At 35.5% G+C, this 25784-nt stretch overlaps 1 protein-coding gene across 1 annotated transcript in view; it reads left to right on the top strand.

Annotated features, from left to right (window-relative positions):
- HDAC9 (histone deacetylase 9) overlaps window positions 1–25784 on the top strand; it is a 930736-nt gene that overhangs the window by 396855 nt on the left and 508097 nt on the right. Inside the window, exon 4 of the mRNA XM_057504568.1 lies at window positions 3172–3234. Coding sequence (XP_057360551.1) covers window positions 3172–3234 — 63 coding nt within the window. The remainder of the gene's footprint in view (window positions 1–3171; window positions 3235–25784) is intronic.

The raw sequence follows: 25784 nt of genomic DNA on the forward strand, positions 1-25784 counted from the left end.
CTATTTTATGATGTGTCCAATGTCTTTTCACTATAAACTAAGTTTTCATTATAAGAGTTGAGAGACAAGAGTGCTAATGGAAAAAAAACACTGAAAGAATGCAGGGATAAAATGTAAATAAATCTTAAGTTAAATAATGTGGCCAAAAATGAAGAGGACATATTACTTATACTATTTTATGTGGCATGCCCTTTCCTGGAAACTCTGAGAAACAGGATAATTACTCACTCACTCTTTTGGAGTTTTATTTTATTTTTTATGATTATAAAAGCTTGGAGGCTGTTTTTGTAAATTGTAGTTTGAGGGTATAATTTAAACTTAAAACAACAAAAGAGGTATACTATGTCAGTACTGGGATCTTGTGATCCCTCTTACATGTTTATCACTAGTTTTGTGATATGTGAACAGACTATCATATATTCTGTTCAGAACCACTCTGAAGGAATTAGACAGTGGATCCATTTTTCATCAGTACATAATACTAAAATTTATTCTGAGTATTTCAGATAATTACTTGCATCACTTAGTAAGGAACAAGATAGCAGGCGTTAAGAATGCGAGAGCTAAATGTACTCGGTTAGGGACCACCTGTTAGAGACTAAGGTAGTTTCTTTAATCATTACTCCAAACAACCTTTGCAACCTTCAGCAAGTCTCTGCGTTCTTCCTGTGTAAAATAGGGAGATTGTTTGTACTAGATGAGTGGATTTCAATTATTTTTTCTTTATGTAAGAAGTCATTCTTCCAAAAAAATCTTAAATACTCAAATATAAACAGATAAAAGTGAGACTGCTCAGGTTAGGAGAAGAACCTCTTCTCCCAGAGCACTGTGAGCCAGCTTCCAGGGACTCAGGCACCCTGGGGGGGGCAGAGAGTCTGAACACCACTATAGACAATCTCTAAATTTCCCCCTAGGTCTAAAATGCTATGGTCTGTTACCTCATCCCTGAGGTAAATTGCCAGGTCCATAGTATTTCCATCCCTTGAAGCTTATACACCAATTTGTTAATTGAGTGGAAGTTTACTTGTAATATCAGATGGAATTAAATAGTTTTTGCCACTGACAAGAACATAAAAGTTTCTGTTTAGCTTAAGTCAAGTGCACTTTGGAATAACATTTTTCTAAAAATCATGTAATTTGTCTGTCCAAATACAATTTCACAAGAAATAAGAGTTAATCTATGGAAGGAGGAAGGTTCAGTGCCATTTCCTTAAGCAGTGGGTTATCTACCTAATGATGGAACATATTTCCTCCTTACACGCGCGCGCACACACACACAAACACACACACACACAGTGATTAACTGAGATCCCTCCTCCATCTGATTGTACTGGGAACCTTGAAACACTTTGCTTTTTCCCTTTCCTTCTCTGTTGCTACTAATGCCTTAGAAATTACATTTTCCTTGCTGATCTGCTTTAGAAAAGGGAAAAATAGCTATGACTGGTAGATTACCACTTTTGGGTTTGCTGTTGGGAGTAACCGAATGTTAGGAACCAATTTGTGATGCAGAATGTATTTCTCATATAGAAATGATATTATAAGGGTTCACCAGAGACAACAGAAATTCAAGTATTATGTACTATTGTTCATTTACTTTACAGGTGAATTCTACAATGTGTATTGCTCTGGGACCTAATAGAAATAGAAATGATAACTAATAGAAATGATTTTTCTGTATAAAAGTGAGGTCTGTATTTCAGGCAACCAACTGAGATGAATGTACAACACTAATAGCTGGGGACCGATCATAGTTATTGATTGATCTACAGGTGCATATTTTCAGTAATTCTGCACATTCCATAAGAAATCTCCAACACTTTCTTTTCCTTTTGCAGGTAAATTGAATTTAGTCTAAGAGGCTAAAATAGAGGGAAATTTTTTCAGGTCTAAGCTCTGTTTTATTTTGTTTTGTTTTAGATTTAGGTATAATAGAAACTGGATGCAATAAAACTGATAGGCCCAATTGCCTTATGTAAATAGCAAATAAAAAACCAAGCCAGTCCTTCATAAATATTTTATTCTAGGGTGTGCTTGTTTTTGAAACTACCTCTACTAAATCTCCTGTCAGTCTTGAAACTAGAAGGCAGAAAAGCTTCTAGTGCTACAGCCAACTGCAGTGTAGCCAGAGAAACAGGCAACAAAAATAGAACACCAGGATTGCTGTGCGTGGGTGAGGCAGAAACCACATTATGAGCAAAAGCTTCCAGTATTATTTTAGAACCAATACAGAGCTCTGCACTTCTCTCCTTTCTCTTCCAAAAACACATACTACAAAAATAAAATGAAATGAAATGTATGTGCATTTGCCCTGTTAGAATTATGATTAATTTTTTTCCTTTCCTTTCTTTGGAAGCAAATCCCCAGTATTGGAAACACAGTGTGTAAAGCAAGCTTGGAGGGAGGAAAGAGTTAATTGCTTTTAAGGCCCTGCAATAGAGAATTATGGTTTGAAAGATAGAAGCTGGACAGCTGGGTTTGCTGGGGTATTTTTAAATGCATTAATGCAGGCTCCAATCACTCGGCCATGCTTGACCTATTTTTGGCTCAGGCCGACCATTGTTCTATTTCTGTGCCTGTGGGCCATGCCTTTGTTGATTCATATGCAAATGGTTATCACTAGCTTTAGCCAACTTGAGCTGAGAGACCAGAAAGGGGGAAGAGACACATACTAGCAGATAGGAAGGCACCAGCTGAAGCCACTTGCAGGACTCAGGGTTCTTGCACCGAAACTCTAGCAGCCTGAGGAACTAAACAGCCAGGTTTAATTGGTTTCTGTTTCTCCTGGGTAGAGTTAATATTTTTCTACTTATTCTGACAAAGCAATAACCCCGAAGCACATTCCTATTTCCCACCTGCTTTTAGTTTCCGGGATAACCTAAACTCAAGAGAGCCATAGCATCCACTCGGTCCTTTCTGCTTTGTACACAGGTTGGTAACATAGGAAGTGTCCAAGTCTTTTTAAAAAGCTTATGTCCATCTTAACAGAAAGGAAATCACTGTGGAAGCTGCTGTCTGCTGCTTCTCCTCCGGAGGAGAGGAGGGGGGACCAGCCAGGGTAGCTCCTGGGGCCCCTGCACTGAGCAGCAATGAATCTTTTATGTAGCTGAAGTACGAGTGATTGGAGTATGCTGCAAACAATTTACGAGAGTGACTCGTGTTTTTCCTCAGATGGGGTGGCTGGACGAGAGCAGCTCTCGGCTCAGCAGAGAATGCACAGTATGATCAGCTCAGGTAAGCTCCTCTTTCATAACTGGAACATTTTATGTGGGAGAGGGGGCAGCCTTGGGAAACGTGGGTAAGAAAAACACCTCTCCTAAGGATTTACTGCTTTTTGGTGTTGATGTTGCTATTTTCTTGGTGCGTCTGTAGGGTTTAACTCAGATCCCTTCCATTACTGTTCCTGTGCATATTCAGTGTGTTTAGGGAAGGCTGCTTCTGAATGAAATCGCGAAGCTTCTGATGAAGGATGGGACTAAGATAAGTAAAATGTACTTGGTGTTCTGCCTGACTATGCAACTAGAAAAAAAGGAGATCTGTATTGATTGTGAGTGTATTCAAACGGGACTTTAAAGATCAGGTAAGTTTGTACTGGGGCTTCAGTTTAACTGCAGCCTCCACTAGCCCCATGATTTTATATTTCCAGTGTGCATACAAAAGCACATCTATTTATAAACCTACCTTCGGAAATGTGTTTGCTACCGGAGTTATGAAGGTGTTTTAATGTGGCTTTTTTTCTCATCAGCCCAAAATGAAACTATTCAGGATGAAATAAAATTATTATCAGCAGATGGTTTTTCTTCAAAAACATTTGGGGAGTCTAGCATTGTCAGGCAGATGCGGTGGCAGAACACAGCTCAGGGTGTTACGTGCAGGTGCAGCGTCTTCAAGAATAACAGTTACAGATTCCAGTTTCTAGTTTCTCCCTGTATGTGCTTGTGCCTACAAGGAGTTGTGCTGATGGGAGATGAAGCTTGTCAGCTTTATCAATTTCTGTTTGCTGAAGAGCAGTCTCTCCAGGCAAATATCACCTCTTTGTAATTGTTGCTTTTCATATTCATTTCCAATAGCTAGTTCATAAAGCTTGGGGGACTTTCTGTTTTGGTCCTTTTCTGAATGATTCTATCTAAATTGGCTTAAAGTTCCCCCTTACATCTTCTAAGTTCCTATATGGGTTTAATCCTAATTGTAGATGACCTCCTAGATTTCCATGATAAGAATGCAACATAAAAGAGCATTTATGTTGATGCAGCTAGATGTGAAAGAAATATTCCACAGGTTGGCATGATGTCTGTTTCGTGATAACACCGTGCTATCTACAGATCTCTGAAGCAAGTTTTCTTTAAACCTTGGTCCGTTTAGGATGAGTTGACCCAGTTTTTTCATGGAATCATGTAATTTGCTGTGTTTACTCTTAAGTGTGTAATTTTACTGTGTTTACTCTTAAGTGACAGAAATTATATGAATTCATAGTGTCTGCTTATCTAAAGCAACTGAATCAGAATTTCAGTGCAGTTTATTATCTTCTTGGATGTAAAGTTCACAAGAGCTCAAGGAGGGGATCTGCTGGTGTATCTCTGATCAAACTGGTCACTTAACTTAGCATTTTGTTTTTTGAATATGGATGTACTCTTTTGAAATAACTATTCTAGATATCTACTCAGTACTACACTTTATCCTTTTGGGCCTCTCACCTCTGTGTTACAAGTTTAATCTTTCTTTCATTTGGTAGAAACAAAGCTGTGAGTTCCAAGTTGACGCTGGATCTTGCTACAGGTGTTTGCAAGTTTCACTGTTTCTCAGTGTTTTTGATAATTGTATGCAACTTCACTTCGACTTCATTTAATTGTCATTTTCCTGACATTTAATGATTTTTATACAAAGCAACAATGTTTTCAAGCAAGGAAGTGCTTGAGACTATCTGGTTACAGGAAGCAACATTTAGGCACGAGCTACTGAATGAAAATTGATGTCGATTGACAGCAGCTCCAAAACCTGGCTGGTATGAATAAGGAAACTCTAAGTTCTATTTATTTTTAAAAGTTGAGAAATAAAAGCATTCACATCCTTCCTACCATGTTGTGTAACATTTGATTTTGTGTAATATAAGAAGTGCTTACGTTTAATCCCTCAGTCCTTATTGTGTAACTTCCCCTGAGGCACTGGCTCTCAAACTTGGAGTCACCAGGAGTCTTTTACAAAAACTGGTGTCTGAGTTCCACCCTCAGAGTTTCTGATTTAATTGGTATGGGAAAGAGCCATGTTCCAGAAAATTATCATGTGCTGCAAACTAAGTATCCCTGCTGTAAGGGTAGGGGGAAGTGATGGCATTGGTGCTGAACCATTTAAGTAGGGTCACCACTTGAAGTTAATTGCTAGATTAGGGGTACGGTTGTCTTAATTTAGGTACAAATCCTGTTCCATTCCCTTTTGGACCAGTGGTATGAGTGTGGTAGACAGACTTAGAAATGGATGGAGTCTTTGGATCTGAAAGAGAGAAAAGATCTATGGTGGCAGCACAGCGTGGCAGAGAGAGCACTGCTTAGGTGTCAAGAGCTTGGGGTTATAGCAAGAGCTCTGCTGCCAGCTAGTTGTGTAACTGCTTTGCTCACCTGTTAACTGACAAAGAATGATGTCCTGCTTATTGCTTGGTACTTATGTGAAGTTCAAATGCAATAACGTGTCATTCAAGTGTGTACTATAATTTTACTATTTTTAGTGAATGAACTTGGGTACCTAGCTCTTCCTTACCATGCCCTAGATGAATTAGATTTTTATGTCACATGGGAAAATTATTTTTTGTTTGGATAATAAGTTTTCTTTAGTTATCTTATACATCAGCATTTTTTGGTTTCCCTGGTCTAATAAGAATTAAATCGTTTCCTTGAATAAATTGTGACTAAATCAGAGTAGTTAATGCCTGTGTATGTGTGTGCATGTGTGTTTTGTGAAATGCCTCATTCCATAATAATTAAAGGCAAAGAAGTTACAGAATATGGAATTGAATGGTGGAACACCAATGGCCGATTTCTTGGAATTGTTTAAAAAAGCTTTGCTCTGTTGTGAACTATTGTTTTAGAGTTCTCATTTGTTATTCTAGATATATTAGATACTATGCATTTACATAAATGATTTTTCTTCAGAGTTCTTTATGTACTGTTGAACTACAAGTGTTTCATATCATTCCATTTTTCCTAACATTGACCATCTAGGCTAGACATCTAAGGTAGAACTAGCTTCTACAGTGTAGTCTGCTATTGTCTTAGTTAAAAATCTACGTAGTCTTGGAATTCAGTTATGAGTGACACATTTTGCTAGGTCAGTCTCCACTTTTGTGGCTTGTGCAGGTCAACGTAAGTGATAACTGTGCCAGAAACTGCAACGTGTGCAAATATTGACTCAGGTCACTCCACAGTAGCTGGCAGAATTCAGGGTGTCTCCTGGCACCAGGCATGCTGCTTAATACATTGGGCAGCCGAACTCTCTGGACAATATTGGGATGATTATCATGAAATAATTTCTTAGAGTTTGTACAGAGTGAATGTAAAAATACATTTATAGTAAGGAAAATTCTTATTTTCACTATGTATTCTTATTTTAGAATATGAAAGAAAAACATTTAAATCTAAATCCTGCATTTCTTTTATGGAAAATGTGTCTTCACCCTTTCAGGATCCTTTTTTTCCTTGGTGTGTATTGTCTAGGGAGAAGAAACATTTTAGATTCAGTAGTCATTTACGTCTACTTGGAAAGCAGAATCTAATTATGAAAATGTAAGTCTGTGAAATGCTCTTGTCATGTCAAGAATCATTTCTGGTATTCCCCATAATTACTGTTTTGCTGTTCTCTAACTCAGGTTATCTTCACTTACAGGGCTGTTTGAATATTTGATAGGTAGTGATCAATAAGCTAGTTATAAACAGGCTCAGTGAGAATGGGGACAAGAATGAGTTTTTATATTTCTATGGATGACGCAGGTGGCATAATTGTTGCTATGTCCATTAGGTAACAAAATTCAATAAAACCCTTCAGAAGACTAGAATAAACCCAAATTCTGAATTTTAAAATGGTGATTTTAATTTTAGAGATAAGCTGAAAATGTACCACATAATTTCTCACCACTGATAGATAATGAAGTGATCCTAAAATAGTATAAGCTAGCAAACACCCCCCTCCTCTCTCTCTCTCTCTCTCTCACACACACACACACAGACACACACACACACACACACACACACACACACACACACACACATTTTCAGCAAAACTGAGCAAAGAAAATGATAGGACCTAATGCACTATTCCTCATAAACTAATAGTCAAGGAGGAAGTGGAAGCAGAGACTTTGATCAAAATAGACCAAACAGGGCTTGACTACTGGGCTGCCTTAGAATTTTACCAAAAAGATGACAATTTCCTGAAAATTCTTACTCACATTACCAAATCTGGCAAGAAGCAAACTTAATGGATATCCTCAGCTGTTGTTGTTCATATTGTATCTTGTCCCTGAGGAATAGTAGAAAGAATTCTGGAGGAAAAACTAGTGAAATGGTAGAAAAACACTGCCTTTCTGGAAGAATGAAGTCTTCAGAGCAACACTCTACATTGGGAAAATGATCCATAGCTCTTTGCAATGAAATACATTTCCCCAACTACTGTTAGAGATTCCACAAGAAGAAACATCAACTCACTGAATCCATGAAATTGTCTAATAATTGCTCCCCACAAACAGAGAACCTGAATAAGAAGAAAAATTCCATAGAACAAGAGTTTAAAGGTACAACAATAAAATAAGATGAAAAAGAATATTTTAGATAAAGGGAAACAAATTGAGAATGAAAAAGACAGCATAATTATAGAACAAAAATATTCATTATAAATAGCAGAAAACAATAGACACCAGTGAAAATCTCTCAGCAACAAAGAGGAAAGGCTTGAGACAATCAGAGGAGATGAAAAAAGGAAATGGGATTAAAGCAATTTGAGAAAAGTCAGTAAATAGGAAAGATAGACAATGTAGCAAAAAGATTATGGTTCTGAAGTTGATACTCTAGTACATTAAAACAGAAGATAGTTTTGCAAAAATGAAGAAACGTCATTTCACTGAAAAAGAAAAAAACAAATCTGCAAATTGGAGGAACTCCCATCTTTTAGGAAAATCTGCTACAAGTGCTCTGCACAGAATCATATCCTAACTAGGCACTGAATTTCAAGTGATAAATAATTCTTCAGGAGTTTGGGCAGGTAAAGCAAAGTTGTGTGGCGGGGGAAGGTAGGGAGGAAGGAAATGTATGGGGCTCAAGAAGGCATGTCAAACGTATCCAAAACTCAATGCCAGAAGGGAATGAAGGAGAATCTCTGAAGTTTTAGAAGTGCAACCCAATGTTCCACCCAGGCAAGATGTTATTACAATAGAGAAATAGGCAATTTAGAAATTCTCAAACATAAGCTAGTCTGTTTGGCAATGAAACCCACACATTGAAGAGATGAACCTTAAAAAAAAGCAAAAAAATGAAATTCAGAAGTAGAGAAACCATAGTAAGGTTAATGGGACAAACACTGAATCCATTTAGACTATGAGACTGTATTTATGGGACAGAAAGCAAACTTAGTAAAGTAGGGCAATGTAAAAATATTCACACAGCTAACCAATGTGAGGCTTTGGGGAGAGGTGAGATGGAGAGATGTGTGAAAGTGCTAATATCTTCTTTCTGATGCTTAAAATAGAAACACAGAGTTAAAAATAAAAAGGACTCTAATGCTTATTTGTTTTTAATAGTTTATTTAACCTTAGATCTTTTTGGAAATAGTACTTCACATAGGAAGGAAACATTTAGTATGTTTTTAGTCCCTTCAATTCAGTTTTTAATTTTGTTAAATTCCTTTAAATGTAATGTTTTTTTCAAGTACAAGTAACCCCGGTGCTATGATCTCATTTTTATAAAAGTTTAATTTGTCTATCCATGTATCTTGCAGAAGAATTCATAAATAGAAGAAATGAGGAGCAATTCTGTGCATGTGGTGGTGGTGGTGTGGCTGGTAGAGGGCTCTTGTTTTCATCATCATATTTTTTGCCTCGAATGAGTCTTTTACTATGTACTTATCTTCCAAAAAGTGTTTCTTTCACCCACACAGAAAGCTCCTGTGCCCACATGCTAAGTGATTAATTGTAAGTAGTAGGTCTGTTAGTTCGGCTGTCAGAAAATCCTACTCAGAGTGACCAAGAAGAGCATCTCTCACTTAGTGAAGCAGTGGGGTAGGTAGGTGGTACCAGGGGGCCACTCATGTCAGCGGTTGTAGGCCCTTTATATGGCTCCACTCTGCTGGCCTCAGAGTTGGCATCATCACCAGCCTGTTTCCTCCACAGTCACAAGTTGACTGTAGCAGTTCCAGGCATTGCATCTATTTATGCATGATAATAAATACCAGAGACATAGGGAAAAAAAAAAAACCTTGGCTTCTTTGGTGTTTTCTTAAGGAAAGGGTTTCACCCCAAATTTCGCCACCGAATCATCCATCATTACTCACTGGCCCAAACAGCATCCTGTGCCCGTGCATTAACCAGCCACCTTGACGGCTCCTCAGAGCCGTGGCTCGCGATGGGGCGCTGCAGCTAATGATCTCGTAAAACGCAGGCGTGAGAGGAATGGATGTCAGCTAGGCACCAACAGTATTGGCTGCTGTGTGTGTGTTGGTGGTTGGAATTTTCTTTACTTTGTGATGTCTCAAAATATAAATAATTATGTGAAAGAATTGGACTGTGTAATTTCTCTTTCAATTGATTTGTGGTTGCTACCTCATTTTCATGAAGATATACATTCATTTAAACACTGATAATTTTTTTTTTTACTAGTATTTAATAGAAAGCCTGTCTCAGCACTGTCTGTTTTTAAAAGAAGCCCTACGAAAGAAACTGAAGTAATTGTGGAAGAAAACTAGATCTCTCTAGGATTGTGAGGCACTTTTTTTTTTAGAAAGGAGTATAATCAACATTGTGGATGGGTGCATTATAAGCATTTATTATAAATTTAAGTAAAATATCCCTTTAATGTTGGCTTTGAGGGATACAGAAAGCATTGAGAGAAATTTACCTAGTAATGTGTACAACTTATAATGTATATAACGTATAAACTTTGTATATGTAGTTTTCAGTACATTAAAGGAGGATTATCTTTAAAATATTCAGAATGCAGTGTCTTTGCCAGTATGTTATTATAATTATTACATGTTCAGAGTAATGAACAATTTTAACAATCTGGAATGGTAACTGCATTTTGACATATTTTTTTCTGAATTGGAATACTTTGAAAACAATTTAATTGGAATAAAAGTCCATGAAAATGACTTTAAAATAAGCTTTCTCTAAATGAAATTCAGAGATATTTTGGTATGTGTTTCAGATCAGCGTGGCAGTGTCATGCTTTTTCCTGCTCTTGAAAGGGAGTTGAAGTGCCAGTGTTTAGTTTGGGATGCATGGTGTTCTTACTATGGGGAGTTTTTTCCTTTTTCAAATTTTAGGAGATTGACAATCAGGAGATGAAAGGGTTAGAAAGTACCTTGTGTCTACTAGTTTCATTCTTCTTCTACTAAGTCAGTTGCACTAAGCAAATATAATTTTTAAACAAGAGTTTTTAGAATACTAAACAACCTACACATTTAAGTGTTAAAAGAGAACATTATGTTTAAGGTTACTCTATCATGCTATGGTATACAAAACTAAGTAATTCTTACGTTTTATAAGAATATCAGTTCCATTCATTAATTTAATGTTAAATTTCCATAGTAAAGTAAGTGATGGACCTACCTTAAATATAAATATATATATATTTAAGCATTTTTTAAATACCCAATAATTAAATCCAATGAAAATTGCATTTACGGAAGAAGGAAATTTACCAAACCACAGAGTATAGCTAGTCATTTACTTATGATTAAACTCTTTGCATGTTGATAAGGTTGGAAATACCCCAAAACTTCATTTTCTTGCTTCTTCCCCTCATGGTCTAAGATGCATTGGAAACATTTAATTCATAATTTATATTCCATATTGACACACTAGCAGCCATGTGGATGTCGTTTTCAATTATTTTAAGTAAGTTTTGGTGGGTGTCTAAGGTATTACATTTCCATACTGGGTTAAGATATGAGAATGTCATCAAGTTTTTTTCAAAATTTGAAATTAAAACCAAGAAAAGAAAATTTAACTGAATTTCCATTCAGTTATATTGTGCCATGGGAGCTCTTGGTTTGGTGAAAACATGTTTACCCAGAAACTAGAAAAGCATTTGGTGGATTGAATGCAATTTTAATTTTATTCTTGATGGTGCTTTTTAAATCTGCTTACAAATAAAATTCAAGTGTGTATTTGAATCTGATTTTACATCAGGAACTACTCATTTTAGGTTAGAAAGAACAATTATCACCATCAGTAAACACAGTTTTTCTGACAAATTCCGCCCTGATCTACTAGTTCAGTCAGTATAGGAGGTTAGTGATTAGACCACTATTTTCTCATCATTTTTTAGCACAGTCAGCCTTCTTCTTATTGATATAATATCTATATTCAAAAAATTTTTAAACCAGGCATTGTTTTATCATTTAATCCTCTCAATGTGAAGAGATAGGCAGAAGTTGGCAGCAGTATTCATATTTCACTGATAAGGAAATAGGTTCAGAGGAACCTAATGATGGTCCCCATAGCTAGGAACAGGAAATCTCAGGTTTGGACTTGTTCTTGTTTACCATATCCCTGCAACATTTTCTCAAAGATAAAAATACTTAGCATAGGATAATGTTTTTTCATAATCTGTTTGGTGCTAAAAATATGGAATCAGCTATATCTATAAGCAAACATCCAGGCGCAAATTGACAGCTGGGCTGAAAGGCTGGCTTTACTCCACATTCCCAGTGCTTGATAATTAAAATGGAGGAAGTTAGCATCCAGGGCTGACAGAAACTTAAGGCAAACTCCAAAGTTCCATGAGACTCTTGATACACAGAGTAATAAGCAGACATTGCAGACAGAACCAACATTCACAGTGCATAACTCCTAAAGGAAAAAAGTTCACACTACTTCAAAGAAGCACATTATTACTAATGTGTTTTAGCAAGAGAAGGTGTTTTTGTTTTTGTTTTCCAAATATTACCACTGTAGAGGTCAGTTTCTTTTGACCAAAATGTCTGAATTATACCCACCTTAGTCTTTACCTAGAAAGTTGGGGATCAATAAAGTCGTGTCTCCCTTCAGTCCTGTGTTCAACATGTAACATCACATTCTTGAGCCAAAATGTAATAATCTAGCTACCAAAATTTAGATTCTGCCTATTTTTGATATGCATTGGTCTAAATTGGATCCAGTTTGGACATTTGGGGTGAAAACTGGATGACAAAGTTTGTATGTACCAACATGATATGACATTTTACTTTATTTTATGTTAAATTGTATTTCATTGCATGAATATCATATGTTCTATAGTTGGCTGGTGCATAACTTCACCTACTAGGTGCTAATCCAGTTATTCAATAGCTCTCTGTCTTCTATCAACTAATTTCTATAATCTTTTATGTTGTGAGAATCTTAAGTCATCTTTATGAAATACACTGTAGAGGCATTATTGATTGTCATGTTAATGACCGACATAATTTATTGCCTTCCTAGGGGAAAGAAGCTTTCAGAAGATCATTAAATGCATTAAAATCTGCAGATGCCCACATATCTGTGGCTCTGTTTAGCAGGCTGACTCCTTTGGGTCAGTTATTCTTAGCCTCGGTATTTCTATCTTATGGCATCGCAGGTCTAAGATTAGCTTGTTAGGCGTTATCATGCCATCTGAGTTACCTCTTAATATAACTCTACACTGGAATGATTATTTATAGAAAGAGCATTCTGTCATTTTTGGGTTATTTCTAGTAGTTTAAATAAAGAAGAATAACATTCAAGTGAAACCACAGATTCCTTCCTGCTGCCAAAACAACATGATAACTGTCTGCTTAGGGGGCAGTAATGTTGAAATGTGTGCTTTGGGTGATTGCAGAATTGTTTTTATCTTTGCCACCTTGACAGAAAGAAGAGGCCTTCGGGTAGTGGTGTATAATGCCTGTGGAAAGGCAAAGAGGCAGCCTTGATGCTTTCTGTCACAGAGCACAGAAGACTCTGGTTGATGATGACAAGGAGAGACACACAGTGTTTATTTTTAGAAACAGACATTGCTAAGCTCTCTATTTGGTGTTAATAGGGCTCATAAACAGAGCTACTCACTATTGACCCTTCCCATGAAAATGGCATTTTACACGCACACACACTTCTTTTTCTTTTTTCACTTTGCAAGAATGACTCTTTTATTAAGAAAATAATTGGAACTTTTTCAAAGCTAAGAAATCTGAATTCCATTAAATTCCTAAAATAGGTACATTTTTTAAGTCCCATCAGGACTGGGTTCAAGAGATGGTTTATGAAAATCAATCAAATATTATAAATATCATGAATGTAAAGATTTGTTATCTGGTGTGGACAAATAGGTGAGTGTATATCATAAATGACTTTTAATAAAAAATTACAATACCTGTAATCATCTATGCCTCAAGCTTTATTGCAACAATATATAAAATATAGCTGCAAATGATATGATTATGATGCATTAATATAAGTTTCTTATTTAAATAGATGAGCTAACATGCTGAGTATATTTTAAAAAGTAGGTATAAGCTTCTGCTAGTTGCTCTGGCATGACTAACTCTTGGTGAACCCAACAAATTTCATGTACAATAAAATGTATAGTATTCACATTTATGTATTATTCTCTTAGCTTACTTAAATGTTTGCCTAATTCAGACCTTAATAATTGCTATTTTCCTTTGAAATTAGAATTATGATTTTAATCTTCCTTAAATTTTCATTTTATATTTCCTTTTATTAATTTGTTAGATGGTGAAAATGTTATAATAGTATGTTAATACATTTCATGTTACATATTTACTAAAATGCCTTCGAATGGCTAACTTAGAGCTCTGTGGGAACATTCATTCACTGAATTAGAAGAGAAGTCTGAGAATATTTTCTCATAAATACAATATTGAACACTTTTTAAAGGAGCATAAGATACAGTATTTATTACACTAGTATTTATTGAACACCTACAGTGTGCCAGGTATTAATTCAGGGAAATCATGGGTCAAATAGAAACTTGGTTAGATGGCTGTAGGACTCTAACTTTCAAACAAAATGTTTAGAATACATTGTCTTCATCATGAGTAGATAGATTTGTGACAAATTATTACAATACTTGAGTAAAGAAGTGTTTGAGGGAGGTGATAGATCCATTTTTTTTAAAAAAGGAGAAATAGCAGTGTGCTAAGAGCTATTTCCCCTACATGTTCTGCTTTCTCATGGAGAGGGAACAATGATGGATACACATGGTAGGGTGGACAAACATTTCTGAGGGACTGACACATTATCTCACATGCTTGCTGTCTCATGGGGTTTTCCCTCAACATTCCAGTCAGTCTAAGCCCAATGGAATGAAGGCCCAGTTAGAACAGAGCAGGAAGTGTTCTGGAGCTATTTTAGTCTCCAGTGACTTCTGCCTCCTACAGAGGATAGGGAGCCTTTATCAGTGGATAGGTGATTGGGCCAGGGGAAGGCTGTCAGCTACAATTTCCTTGAGCCTCAAGAACACTGAGACACAGCCAGACTCCTGGCCAGCAAACTTTGTTGGGTTCACAGTGTAGCTGGAGGAAAACAGTTAGCAGCTACATCTTTCCCTGAGGATTGTCTCATTTAACCAATATTTATTGAGTACTTGACAGGTGTATTTTTAAGGTAGATTTCTTATTTATGTTATTGTTGTGTATGTATATATACATATATATACACATATACATACATATACATTAATAATCAACTATTTCCTTTTTCTGATAATACTCTTCTGCTTATTTCAGTTAGTCTTCACTGGGAGAAATCCTAACTCTTAACAAAGCCCAGTTCCAAGTTCTGCTAATTCCCCCCAGTTCCCTGCAACACTTCTCCAGTTATGTTGTATTAACCCCCACAGTCCTTTATTACTATCTTAGAACATTCCCACTTTCTGTCTTAACACTGTGGTTATTAATGTATGTGTGTCCCCATCCCCCCAGTTAGTTATATTATAAGCTAAGAGAGGAAAAGGATAATGTTTTACTTCTATTTTTATTCCCTACAGTGACTAGCACATAACTGATCACTGAGACTACTTTTAGGTGAATGAATGAATGATTAAATAATACAGTGGTATTCTGTTGGTGGGAATGTAAATTGGTACAACTGCTGCGGAAAGCAGTGTGGAAGGTTCCTCAAAAAACTAAAAATAGAATACCATTCAACCCAGTAATTCTACTTCTAGGAATTTACCTGAAAAAACAAAAATCCGTGATTTGAAAAGACATATGCACCCCTGTGTTTATTGCCTCATTATTTACAATAGCCAAGATATGGAAGCAACCTAAGTGTCCAGCAATAGAGAAATGGATAAAGAAGATGTACATATACACAATGGAATATTATTCAGCCATAAATAAAGGAGATCCTGCCATATTTTAACAACATGAATGGATCTAGAGGGTATTGTGTATAGTGAAATAAGCCAGGCAGAGAAGGACAAATACCATATGATTTCACTTATTTTTGGAATATAAAACAAAGCAAAACAGAATGAACAAAACAGCAGTAGACTCATAGACATTGAGAAGTGACTAGTGGTTACCATGGGGGAGGGGCTGGGGTAGGTGGGTGAGGAGGGTGAGGGGGATAAAGGGGGACAAAAATTCTTAATCATAACATAAGTTAGTCATGGGATAGTAGTACAGCATGGAGAATATAGCCAAATATTCTGTAACATTTTTTTTATATTGATATATAGTAACTGTACTAGTTGGGGTGAGGATTTAATAATATGGGGAACTTTTGAACCACTGTGTTGTATATTTGAAACCAATATACGATTGCATATTAACAATACTTAAAAACAATAAAACAGTGGTATTTCATGTTCTGTTTTTATAATTATTTTTTAGAAATGATTCCTTCTTTTATGTGGAAAATAAGTTCTCAGTTTCTTTGTAAATTTGAAAAATAGAAATTCTTTGGAATATTAGAGCCTTTGTCTCAAGAAAATACAATCATTCATTTTAGAATGTAGATCAAGAATGACCTCCAGTGCTTTGACAATATGTACATGACCCTTTAAATGTTTCAGTTATTCTTAAAAAAGGGAATTTGGGAATATTCTTATTTGACTTGATTTTCAATGAATAATGCCAATAGAAATTTCATGAGATATGTGTCTGCTTTCAAAATGTTAAGTGTGAAATAGCTAATTTAAGACTCTTGCATATAAATATATACTTTGTTATCCAAGGAGAATAAATTTGGTTGTGGAAATGATTACAGGTATACTTTTATAATATCCAAACACCCCTTTGCATTTAATCCTACTTTTTCTCTTCTGTGATGTTTTCATGTATAGACAGACAGTTTTCTTAGAAAAGGACAAAATGGATGGATATTTTGGTTAACAATAGTATTGATTTGAAACAGATTTGCCCATCAGAGTGCTATTTCGAAGTCATCTATATTTATTCAGGCATTTTTTAATCACCTGTATTCTTTGAGAAGGGGCAGTGGAAGAAGTTTTTTGGCAAACAATTTAATAATCAAATTTTGAATGCCAAGGCTATCAGCAATTTTATAAATCATCTGAAGTAAAATGTCAGCACAGGAAATTCACATAGTGAAATATTAAGGAGAGACAGATGGGAGGAATGAATCAATCTCTATACACAGATATCGAGAAGAATGAAGTAAATATGTTTTTATCTAAGGAGGGGAGGAATGGTGAAAAGAAAAGGTATAAGTATGGAAAAGGCATAATTTTCTGCAGGGAAGTCTTTACTCTGTTTTAAGCCTTAAAACTCAGCACAGGTTAGGATAATTTAAGGGCATTAAGGCTGTGATAATTAATTGACTTAGTTAATAATTTAAGTATGAGCCAAGTAAGGAGTGGATAATAAAACCAAATTGTGTAACAGAGCTGTTGAACTCAGCTTCATAGTGCACAGGGGAAGAAAGTGTGCCCTGCTCATTCAGTGACCGTGCAAATGCTGCCAGTTATGTTCTCTCATCATAGTGAGTCCAGCGTAAGTTTCTAACTCCTGTAACAATCATATTGTGATGGACCAAATCAAGGTTGGTTGACTTTGGATTTAGAAGTTTCTCATTCTTTTATTGAGTGTTAACAAGAAATAAGAAGTAGTTCAAGTACATTTCCAGAGGATTATAATTTTTAGAACTATAAAATCAGTTTATTGGAATCACTCATCTATTTTCTTTTTTGAAAGATGAAATAAAAATATTAGAAAAGATTGTCTGGATAGAAATGTGATCTATCTTGTATATCGTAAGAAGGACTGTATAAACACATTCAAATAACTGATGATTAAATACCATAAACACAAGGCCCCTGGTCTGAAATCACTTCCTTCAGATTTAAATCAAGAGCCAAATTTCACTATTCGTTATTCTAGTAATTAAATGGAAATTCTCCCATTTCATTGACCTGGAAAGATGAATGATATGATCCTTTTTTTAAAAAACTTGTTCTTTAGTATGTACTCCTAAACCTTAATATGAATATAATTCCTAGAAAACTTCACATGAATTCATTCTAGAAAAAAACCTATATGAGTTTTTAGATGACTAGAAAACATACTAAATTGCTTTGTGGACTTGGGAAAGAATATTTTTCTATTTGATTGTCTACTGCCCAGTCAACTTGCTTGGTCATTGAACCAATATGTAGTAGTAGAGATTTTCTTTATGCTTCACCAGTCATATATGTGATAATCACTTTTCCCACATCCTTGCTATCATTAGATATTGTTGGACTTTAGATATTTTTGTCAAGCTGAGAGATGAAAAATTGTATAAATAAATTTAAATATAATTTTTTCTGATTACTGATAAAGTTAAATGGTTTTCATTTGTCATTAGCCATTTGGGTTTTCTTTTATAGAGAGATAATTCCAGGAAGCAAAAATGGTTAAAGGGAAAAAGGTTATCAGTGAATGTCACCCTGTTAACAGATGAAGTGAAAACAAGAATATAATCATCTCATTACATGCAGGAAAACTTTTAATAGCATCCAATACCCTTCCAGGATTGAAACTCTTATTAAACTAAGAATAAAGAAAAAGTATTATCAACCAAAACCCTATCTGAAACTTTATTATTAATGATAAAATTAAAGCACATTCTCTTTAATGTCCGGAAGTTTGTCTTTGGAGGTCCTAGTCAATGTTCCAAACCATGAATATTGACTCATATGTATAAGAATTTGAAAGGAAAAGAAACTAATTCAACTAATAAAGATTTCAGTTAGATGGCTCAGTATAACATAAAACTCTCAGGTGATTGCTTTATATCAGAAATAACCAAATGCAAAATGTAATAAAAAATGATATCATTATAGGGAGAAATTGGTACAATTATTGAAGAGCATATAAGAAAAACCTAAACAAATTTGAGAGATGCTATGTTCATGAATAGGAAGATTATGTCTTTAAAAAGTCATTCCCAAATCAATCTATAAATCTCTTTGTCTTTAAAACAGCTTTCTATAAGAAATAGATAATTCATGCATAAAACAAAGATCAAATATAGTAAAAAAGTAAATCTCATTTCTTCTCCCCCTCTACCAGTGATTCAGTTCCCTGCCTCACTGATAGCCTGATATCAATTTCTTCTCTACCTTATAGCTATGTTATATCAGTACAATTTCAGTTGAAATATTAAGTGGATCTATCAGAGAACATGACACACTGATCTACAATTCAAATGTAAGAATAACTGCACAAATGGCAATTTTGTAAAACAACAAATGAAGAGTATAAGGATACATAACAAGTCATACAAAGATGTATTAATGATTGACTTGGGCAGGGACACAGTCCACTAGATCAAAGGACCAAAATACAGAGTTATTTTTTATTACAAATTTAAAATAATTATTTTATTTTATTATTTGTGATGTGCTTGCATCACAAATCCACATTCAGAGGATGGATTACAAATTAAGTGCTTTAGGAACAATTAACATACTCATTTTGTACACCTATACTCAAATGATTTTGTACTCAAATATATGTTTTTATAATACCATTGTTATTCAATTGGACAGGTGAACAAACTTCTGCAAAGCTGAACCCTAATGTTATGTAGGGTCTTACATTTTATGGAGGGATGGGCAGAAATTTTATGAAGGTATGGGGAGGATTTTAGTTAAGTCTAAATTAGGTGAGAGAAGTACTCAATCTTTATATAGCTCACCAAATTATCTTCAAAAGATAATTTGAGATTTTTTAAAAAAGATTCAGATTTAAGAGGACCATTGCATGAAATTAGAGGAGTGATAATTCAGTCAGGAAGGAAATAAGTAACTCTACCCTAAGGCCACACCACATGCTTGTTGCTGAGTAGTGCCTAAAAAGACCAATGAGGCAGTAACTTCTAAGATGAGGCCTGACTGACGGGAAGAGCCCAGCCATGCAAAGATCTATGGAAAAGCATTCCAGCCTTTGTCCAGAAGGAACAACCAGTGTACAGGCCCTTAAGTCCAAGATATATTTGGCTATTTTCAGACTGAAAGTTAGTGGAGCTATAGCACTGTCAGCAAAATGGAGAGGAGGAAAGGTGAGCAGTTAAGCAGGGACCACTTGAACAGTGCATCCAACTGTCTTTTGCAACAAACTTAAAATGACATATTTTTCATATTTTTAACATAGGATTCCACAGGCTCTTCAGTTACGTACACCAGTGTATCTCAGTTTGTCTCTAGAAGGCAGCCTTCAGGTGCTAAAGGAACAGAAGGCTCTTTACCTCTTTGTTTTTCCATGCATACCAGCAATGTGCTGCTGAATGTAATTCTGATTCCAGTGTATGTGTGAATAATTTCAATATTGCATAGAGTGAAATTGGGAAAACTGGGTGTTAACTGTTTATATGTTCAATCCATATTTTTACAAACCTAATAATATACTTAGAAGAGTTCAGGAATAATGAAATTGATAAGAAAGTTGACCTCTGGTCTCAGGGAAATTATACTTCATGAGGGCTTTAGCTCAGGGTCTGCCATGGTCTATGTGAAATTAACTAATTTAGTTGTCTTCTCTTGACATCTGTAAAACAAGAGGGGAGTTGCCTAGGGCCCCATTAGGGTCCCTACCAGTTTTAAAAATGTTCATGAGTCTCCTTTTTAATTACCTGAAACATATCGGCCACAACACCATTTCCTATTGTCTACCAAAAGTGTTTTGATTCAACAGGCAAATTGCCATAGTCATGTGTTAGTCTGAAATTATCAGTTTATAATGCTACATATTTTACATTTAGAAACTCATTCTGCTCTAGTTCATTTTAACTTAATTCTGAAGCTTGTGTTATGCCTGCCTAGTTTTGAATGTTTTACCTATTCACAAAAGGGTTATGATCAGACCTTTTTCAAAGATCACCTTAGTAATTGCTATGACTTATCTAGTTTAGCTTCATTCTTTAAAACAACCAAAATAATTCCTGTCCTCCCCCCACTGTACATTATGTATGTATATATATAATGCATGTATTACAATTGTAATTGAATTATTTTTCTATTTCCCAAAAGCAAGAGTTATGACAAATATGACTATGTACTGAACTCCTTATAGCTTAGAATCAGTTATTTCCACTTTAATAATGAAGATTATTAATTTACTATTAATCAGGAGCATGCGATTTTATCATAGGTGTTGATTTTTTTCTTCCTGTATTTTTGCCCAGTGACTACATTTGAATCTTCTAGATCTCATTCAGAACTGCATTTAAGTTTAAAAAATTAGGTTATTTGGGCTAATAAATATAGCAGAAATTTCAGTTTAAATAGCACTGTAACAGAAATTATTATAAAGAGGCAGAAAGTTTAGTCAAATATCTTAATAAATACAACTACTTAATATAATTAATCCCTGCAAGTGAGCTGATAAATAGAAAAGGAAACATTTCCAGCTACATTTTCTCCCACAATTTATTTAAATCAAAATAATTTTCTTTGTAAAAACAGTATGTTGAAATAAGTACTACAGAGTCCTTAGGAACTTTTTTATTCATGTTTTTTTTCTAAACTTCTGTTTTATAGTTAATTTGGTTAGAATATAAAACGAGATTATATTGGTTATTGGTTCTAGAGTCATGTTTTATTGGGTTTTACACCTACTGTGGGTGATATTTAAATGATGCCAAAGCTACATGCTACAATCAAGATTACAACAGTATTTTTTCCTTCTTTGCCATTCCAGGCTTTTGAAATGTGATGCATGGAAAATTTTCTTTCATATGTTAAGTGTATCTCATTGCTGAATATAGTGTGCCTTACTGAAGTATTCACTTTTTTGCCAAAAACATATCAGTCATTCACAAATATTCAGTACTCTGAGAATGAAAATCTTTTTAGCTACTTGGGTAGTTGGTGAAAGCCAGTTTGCAAAGATTTGTAACTCCATAGTGTTAGATATGTTATGGGGAACTTAGGGCTAAGTATTAGTACCCAGTGCATGAGGTGAAGTTCCAGATGTGTTGTACCCTGTGGGTTATGATATTCTAGACCAAGAAGTATAGCTGGTTAAGAGAATGATGGTAGTCAGTTTTCTATTTTGTGGATGAGATAAAAGTACATTATAATTTTAGAGAACTGAATTAATTCCATACCTGAACCATTCATTAATATTTAAGGAAAATATCTATAAGATAAAAATAAACTCCTGAATTAATTAAAACAAAAATTCATATAAGCAAACCTAAGACCTAGAAGAATACCTGGAATGTAATAATTGCTCAATAAATGTTTGTGGAATGAGTGAATGAAGAAAATGAATTGAAAATCATCCATTTACAGCAGCTGATATTTAAACTACACATGGACCTTTGTACTTTATATGTTTCCAGATCCATTATGCTGAGTTATCTAAGCATAAAGATACAAAAAAGATATATTTTAAAAGCCAATCTCTGATTTGAAAAAGCAAGGAAGAGCTTCTCTTTTGCAGTTGTACTTTAAACTTTTCATCCTCCTGCAGGCCTCTTTCCAGTGGGCCACATTCTGTCATCCTAATTCATTATGTGCGGTAGAGTTAGGGAGTAAAAATTGGGTGATCAAGCTTGTTTCTCTGGCTTCTAAAGTAAGCATTAAAGGACACTTAAGAAGGACTTCTCTGTAAAATATGCTTAGTTAGGATCATATCCATAGAAAATATAGTTTGGCTAATAAAAGGTCAAATGCTTGCCTCTTTAGTATGTTCTGGATAGCTGAAATTATTGGGGTAATATCTTCCAGAAAAGAGAATTTTAGCTTATAATCCTACTCAATGTCCTATTCACCTGAAAATGGTAATAGGAAAACTCAAAGCAACCTTCTTCCACTCATTTCAGAAAAGAGCTCCCGAGAGTCATCTCATGTTTGTCAAGTTCAAATGCTGGAATAATAATAAATTGAGCATATGGTCTGGCTCAGCTGAAAAATCAAACATCTTCTGGCATGGTAGTAAAATTTATTTGGAAAGGTTATTTTAGAAGACAACTTCTGATAGTAGGCTTCTTTTACTGAAAAAGAAATTTAGCCAGTATTTTCTTTTATTTTTATTTATCTTTAAATAAACATGAATATATATAATCTGATTCCTGATTTTTTGGCTCAAAATTGGTGACCACACACATAGAAAAACTCACTTTGTAATGTTTAAAGAATAACACGTTTGGAAAAGTTATGATGTGAAGACTGCCAAGTGCTTATGGGCACTGATATCTTTTACTAGGTTTCAGCTTCATGACAGCCTCATTTCCCTGCTTTCCATCTGACTTTTTTTAAAAAGCATCTACTTAGTATCTCTCAGTTTCTGTGGGTCAGGAGTCCAGGCATAGGCTAGCTGGGTTCTCAGGTCTTCCAAGGCTGAAATCAGTGTGTTGACTGGCACTGCCTTCTCATCTGGAGTTTGGGGCCTTTTTTAAGCTCATTCAGGTTATTGGCAGGATTCAGTTCCTCGCTGTTGTAGGACTGAGGCACCTGGTTTTTGTTGGCTGTTGTTAGCTGGATTTGTTTTTACCTCCCAGAGGCTACTCTCAAGTGTTCCCTTGGTGGCCCTTCCACCTCAGCAATGAAGAATCCTCTTCTTGTTGAATCCCTCTAATGCTTCAATCTCTGATTTCTTCTTGTACCAGTTGGAGAAAAGCCCCATATTATTAGGGTAGGCACACCTGGATAATCTCTCTATTTTAAGGTCAACTGGTTGCTAAACCTTAATTACACCAGCAAATTCCATTGCTAGGTAACCTAACATAATCATGGAGTAACACCAGGTAGGGAATGCTATGGAACCATCTTACAATTCTGCCTCCCACAATAATTTTTAAAGTTCTTCTTATTTTTTTATATACATTCTTCTGGAATGATATCATCCTCCTATTCAGCTTCAGTTACCGGGTCTATGCTGGTAACTTACAAATCTCTAGCTCAAGTCCCAGCCTCTCCTATGCCTTTATACATGTAGCAAGACTTCCACTGTCCATTTGGAGATCCCACAGATACCTTATTTTAGAGATGAGTTACCAGCCTTGGTTTTGACGGACGTTACAAGTTCAAAGAATGCATTATGAAATAGAGTCTGAGGATGTTTTACTTCCTTGCTACTCTCCACTTGTGGTTTCATGTAAAGCATGATCACTTTGCACTTGGTAAGAACTCAGAGCTCTGACTGGGAATGAATGAACAACAGGGTAAGTACCTTGGATTCAGAGACTGCTTTGAGTCATTTCCTCCCTTCCTTGCCTCCTCTCTGCCTCTGAATTCAGCTCAACTGCTCTCCTAGTTCATCTACACGTTTGTTCCAAAAAATTAGCTATTAGCATGCTCAGTCCATTCTGTGCCCGATGTGCAAAAAAATCTGTGACTCCAGTAAATATATCATCATTTTTTAAAAGATGTTGCACATCATATACTGCCATTGGTGTTCTCTTGTTTTCAAGCAGGCTTTTCTCATTGCTGATTTGATCCTTTGGCACACTTTAGGGACAGGACTTTCAGCTAGAGAAGTACAAGTGAAGCCTGGGTATTTTAATTAAAAAAGAGGTCTTTATTCCTTTTTTGTTCCATTTCACCTATTTCTTTCCTTCCAAGATCATGACACCAAGGTAGAAAGTGGGCTCTTAATGTCAATTTGATAAGAAACAAGGCAGTGAGGACAAGAATCTTCTTTCATAAACTTAAGGAACTCCTGACTATACTTCTGAAGCACTGGATGTCACTGGAATGACAGTTCTTCTGGCTGAAGTACAGGTTTTTGTTTAAAAAGTACAAATGATCCTCTTCATTTTCTTTGCTCACTCCTCACATTCACATGCTCACATTTACAGTGTTTACAATGTTCACACACATTTTTCATTGTTTTGCCTTTTGAAATAATAGGAGGAAATTTCACATTAGACAAATAATCACATATTTGGTATGTTTTAATTGACCATTTAAAAGGACGTGGTTGATTTTTTTGGTCACATATAATCTGCCACTTACTGCTTTACTGTCTCCCACAGTGGTTGATTTTACTTGGCTCTGTCTTATTTAACTACACTGACTTCTATTAATGACCCTCTTATTTTGGAACCTCTTCAGTATAAACCAAAAATCAAGATTTGAAGTGAACCAAAAAAGGGCATGGAGAGCCTGGAGGATCTGTAAATGGGCTCAAAGGAGTCCCTGACACCTATGAAATGATCTGCACACTAATATATTTATGTACATGTGCATTTGTCTTGGGAGACTGTCCATTCTGTGTCTGATGTGCATAGAAATTTGTGACTCCAGTAAATATATCATCATTTTTTAAAAGAGTGATTACAAGTTCGACTATTTGGGTTCCCGATAGCCTTCGAGATCCAAAGGCAAAGATTAAAGGCTGCAGGTGGATAGCAGAGCTAGGCTGGCCCGTAGCCACAGTGCACAACATTAAGCAAGAAGGAAGCTCCATCTCCACTAAACAACCACCAAAACTAAATCAACAACTCAGAAAAGCAGCCTGAACCCATAAGGGCAAACACTGTCCATAAGAAGCCATCAGGGAACCACTGCGTCACAGCACAGTAACAGAGGAGCCCAGTGCTGGCTCTGAGTCCTCCATATTGTGGGCATCTTTAAAAGCAGGTGTGTGTCTAATCTATTTTGAAAGAGTCCCTTACGACAGAAAAATGGAATTTAAAAATATGTATTTTAAGAGAAAAGCTTTGATCATCTGAAATGCCTATTCCCATATGAATTGAGGTAAGTATATATGAGGTTATGGGGGGTGTCCCCTGCCCCTGAAAGCTTAAACTATGATGGAAAGTGAATCTTTATGTCCAGGAGTCTAGTGACTGATTTATTAGTTTCATACACATTTCTTTGCTGTTGAATGATTAAGAAACACTTTGTGTAGAATGAACATAAAGCTTGGTTCCAAGGCCCTGCTTCACAAACCAAAATGAAAAATTTGCTGACAGAAACTATAGTTTAGATATTATGCCTTGGGAAAAATATTTCTATTTATATTAGTGAGCTTATAAGTGAGGTCATGGCGATTCATTCTAGGGAAAGATCTCTGTCAGTGTAATTCTATCTAGAGAGAGTTAAAAAAGAGTGATATTTGACTTGGCATTCTAAGTCAGAAACAAATTATATGACAAGTGATACCACTATTTT

The sequence above is a fragment of the Manis pentadactyla genome, chromosome 7 (genome assembly GCF_030020395.1).
Source record: "Manis pentadactyla isolate mManPen7 chromosome 7, mManPen7.hap1, whole genome shotgun sequence".
Classification (NCBI taxonomy): domain Eukaryota; kingdom Metazoa; phylum Chordata; class Mammalia; order Pholidota; family Manidae; genus Manis; species Manis pentadactyla.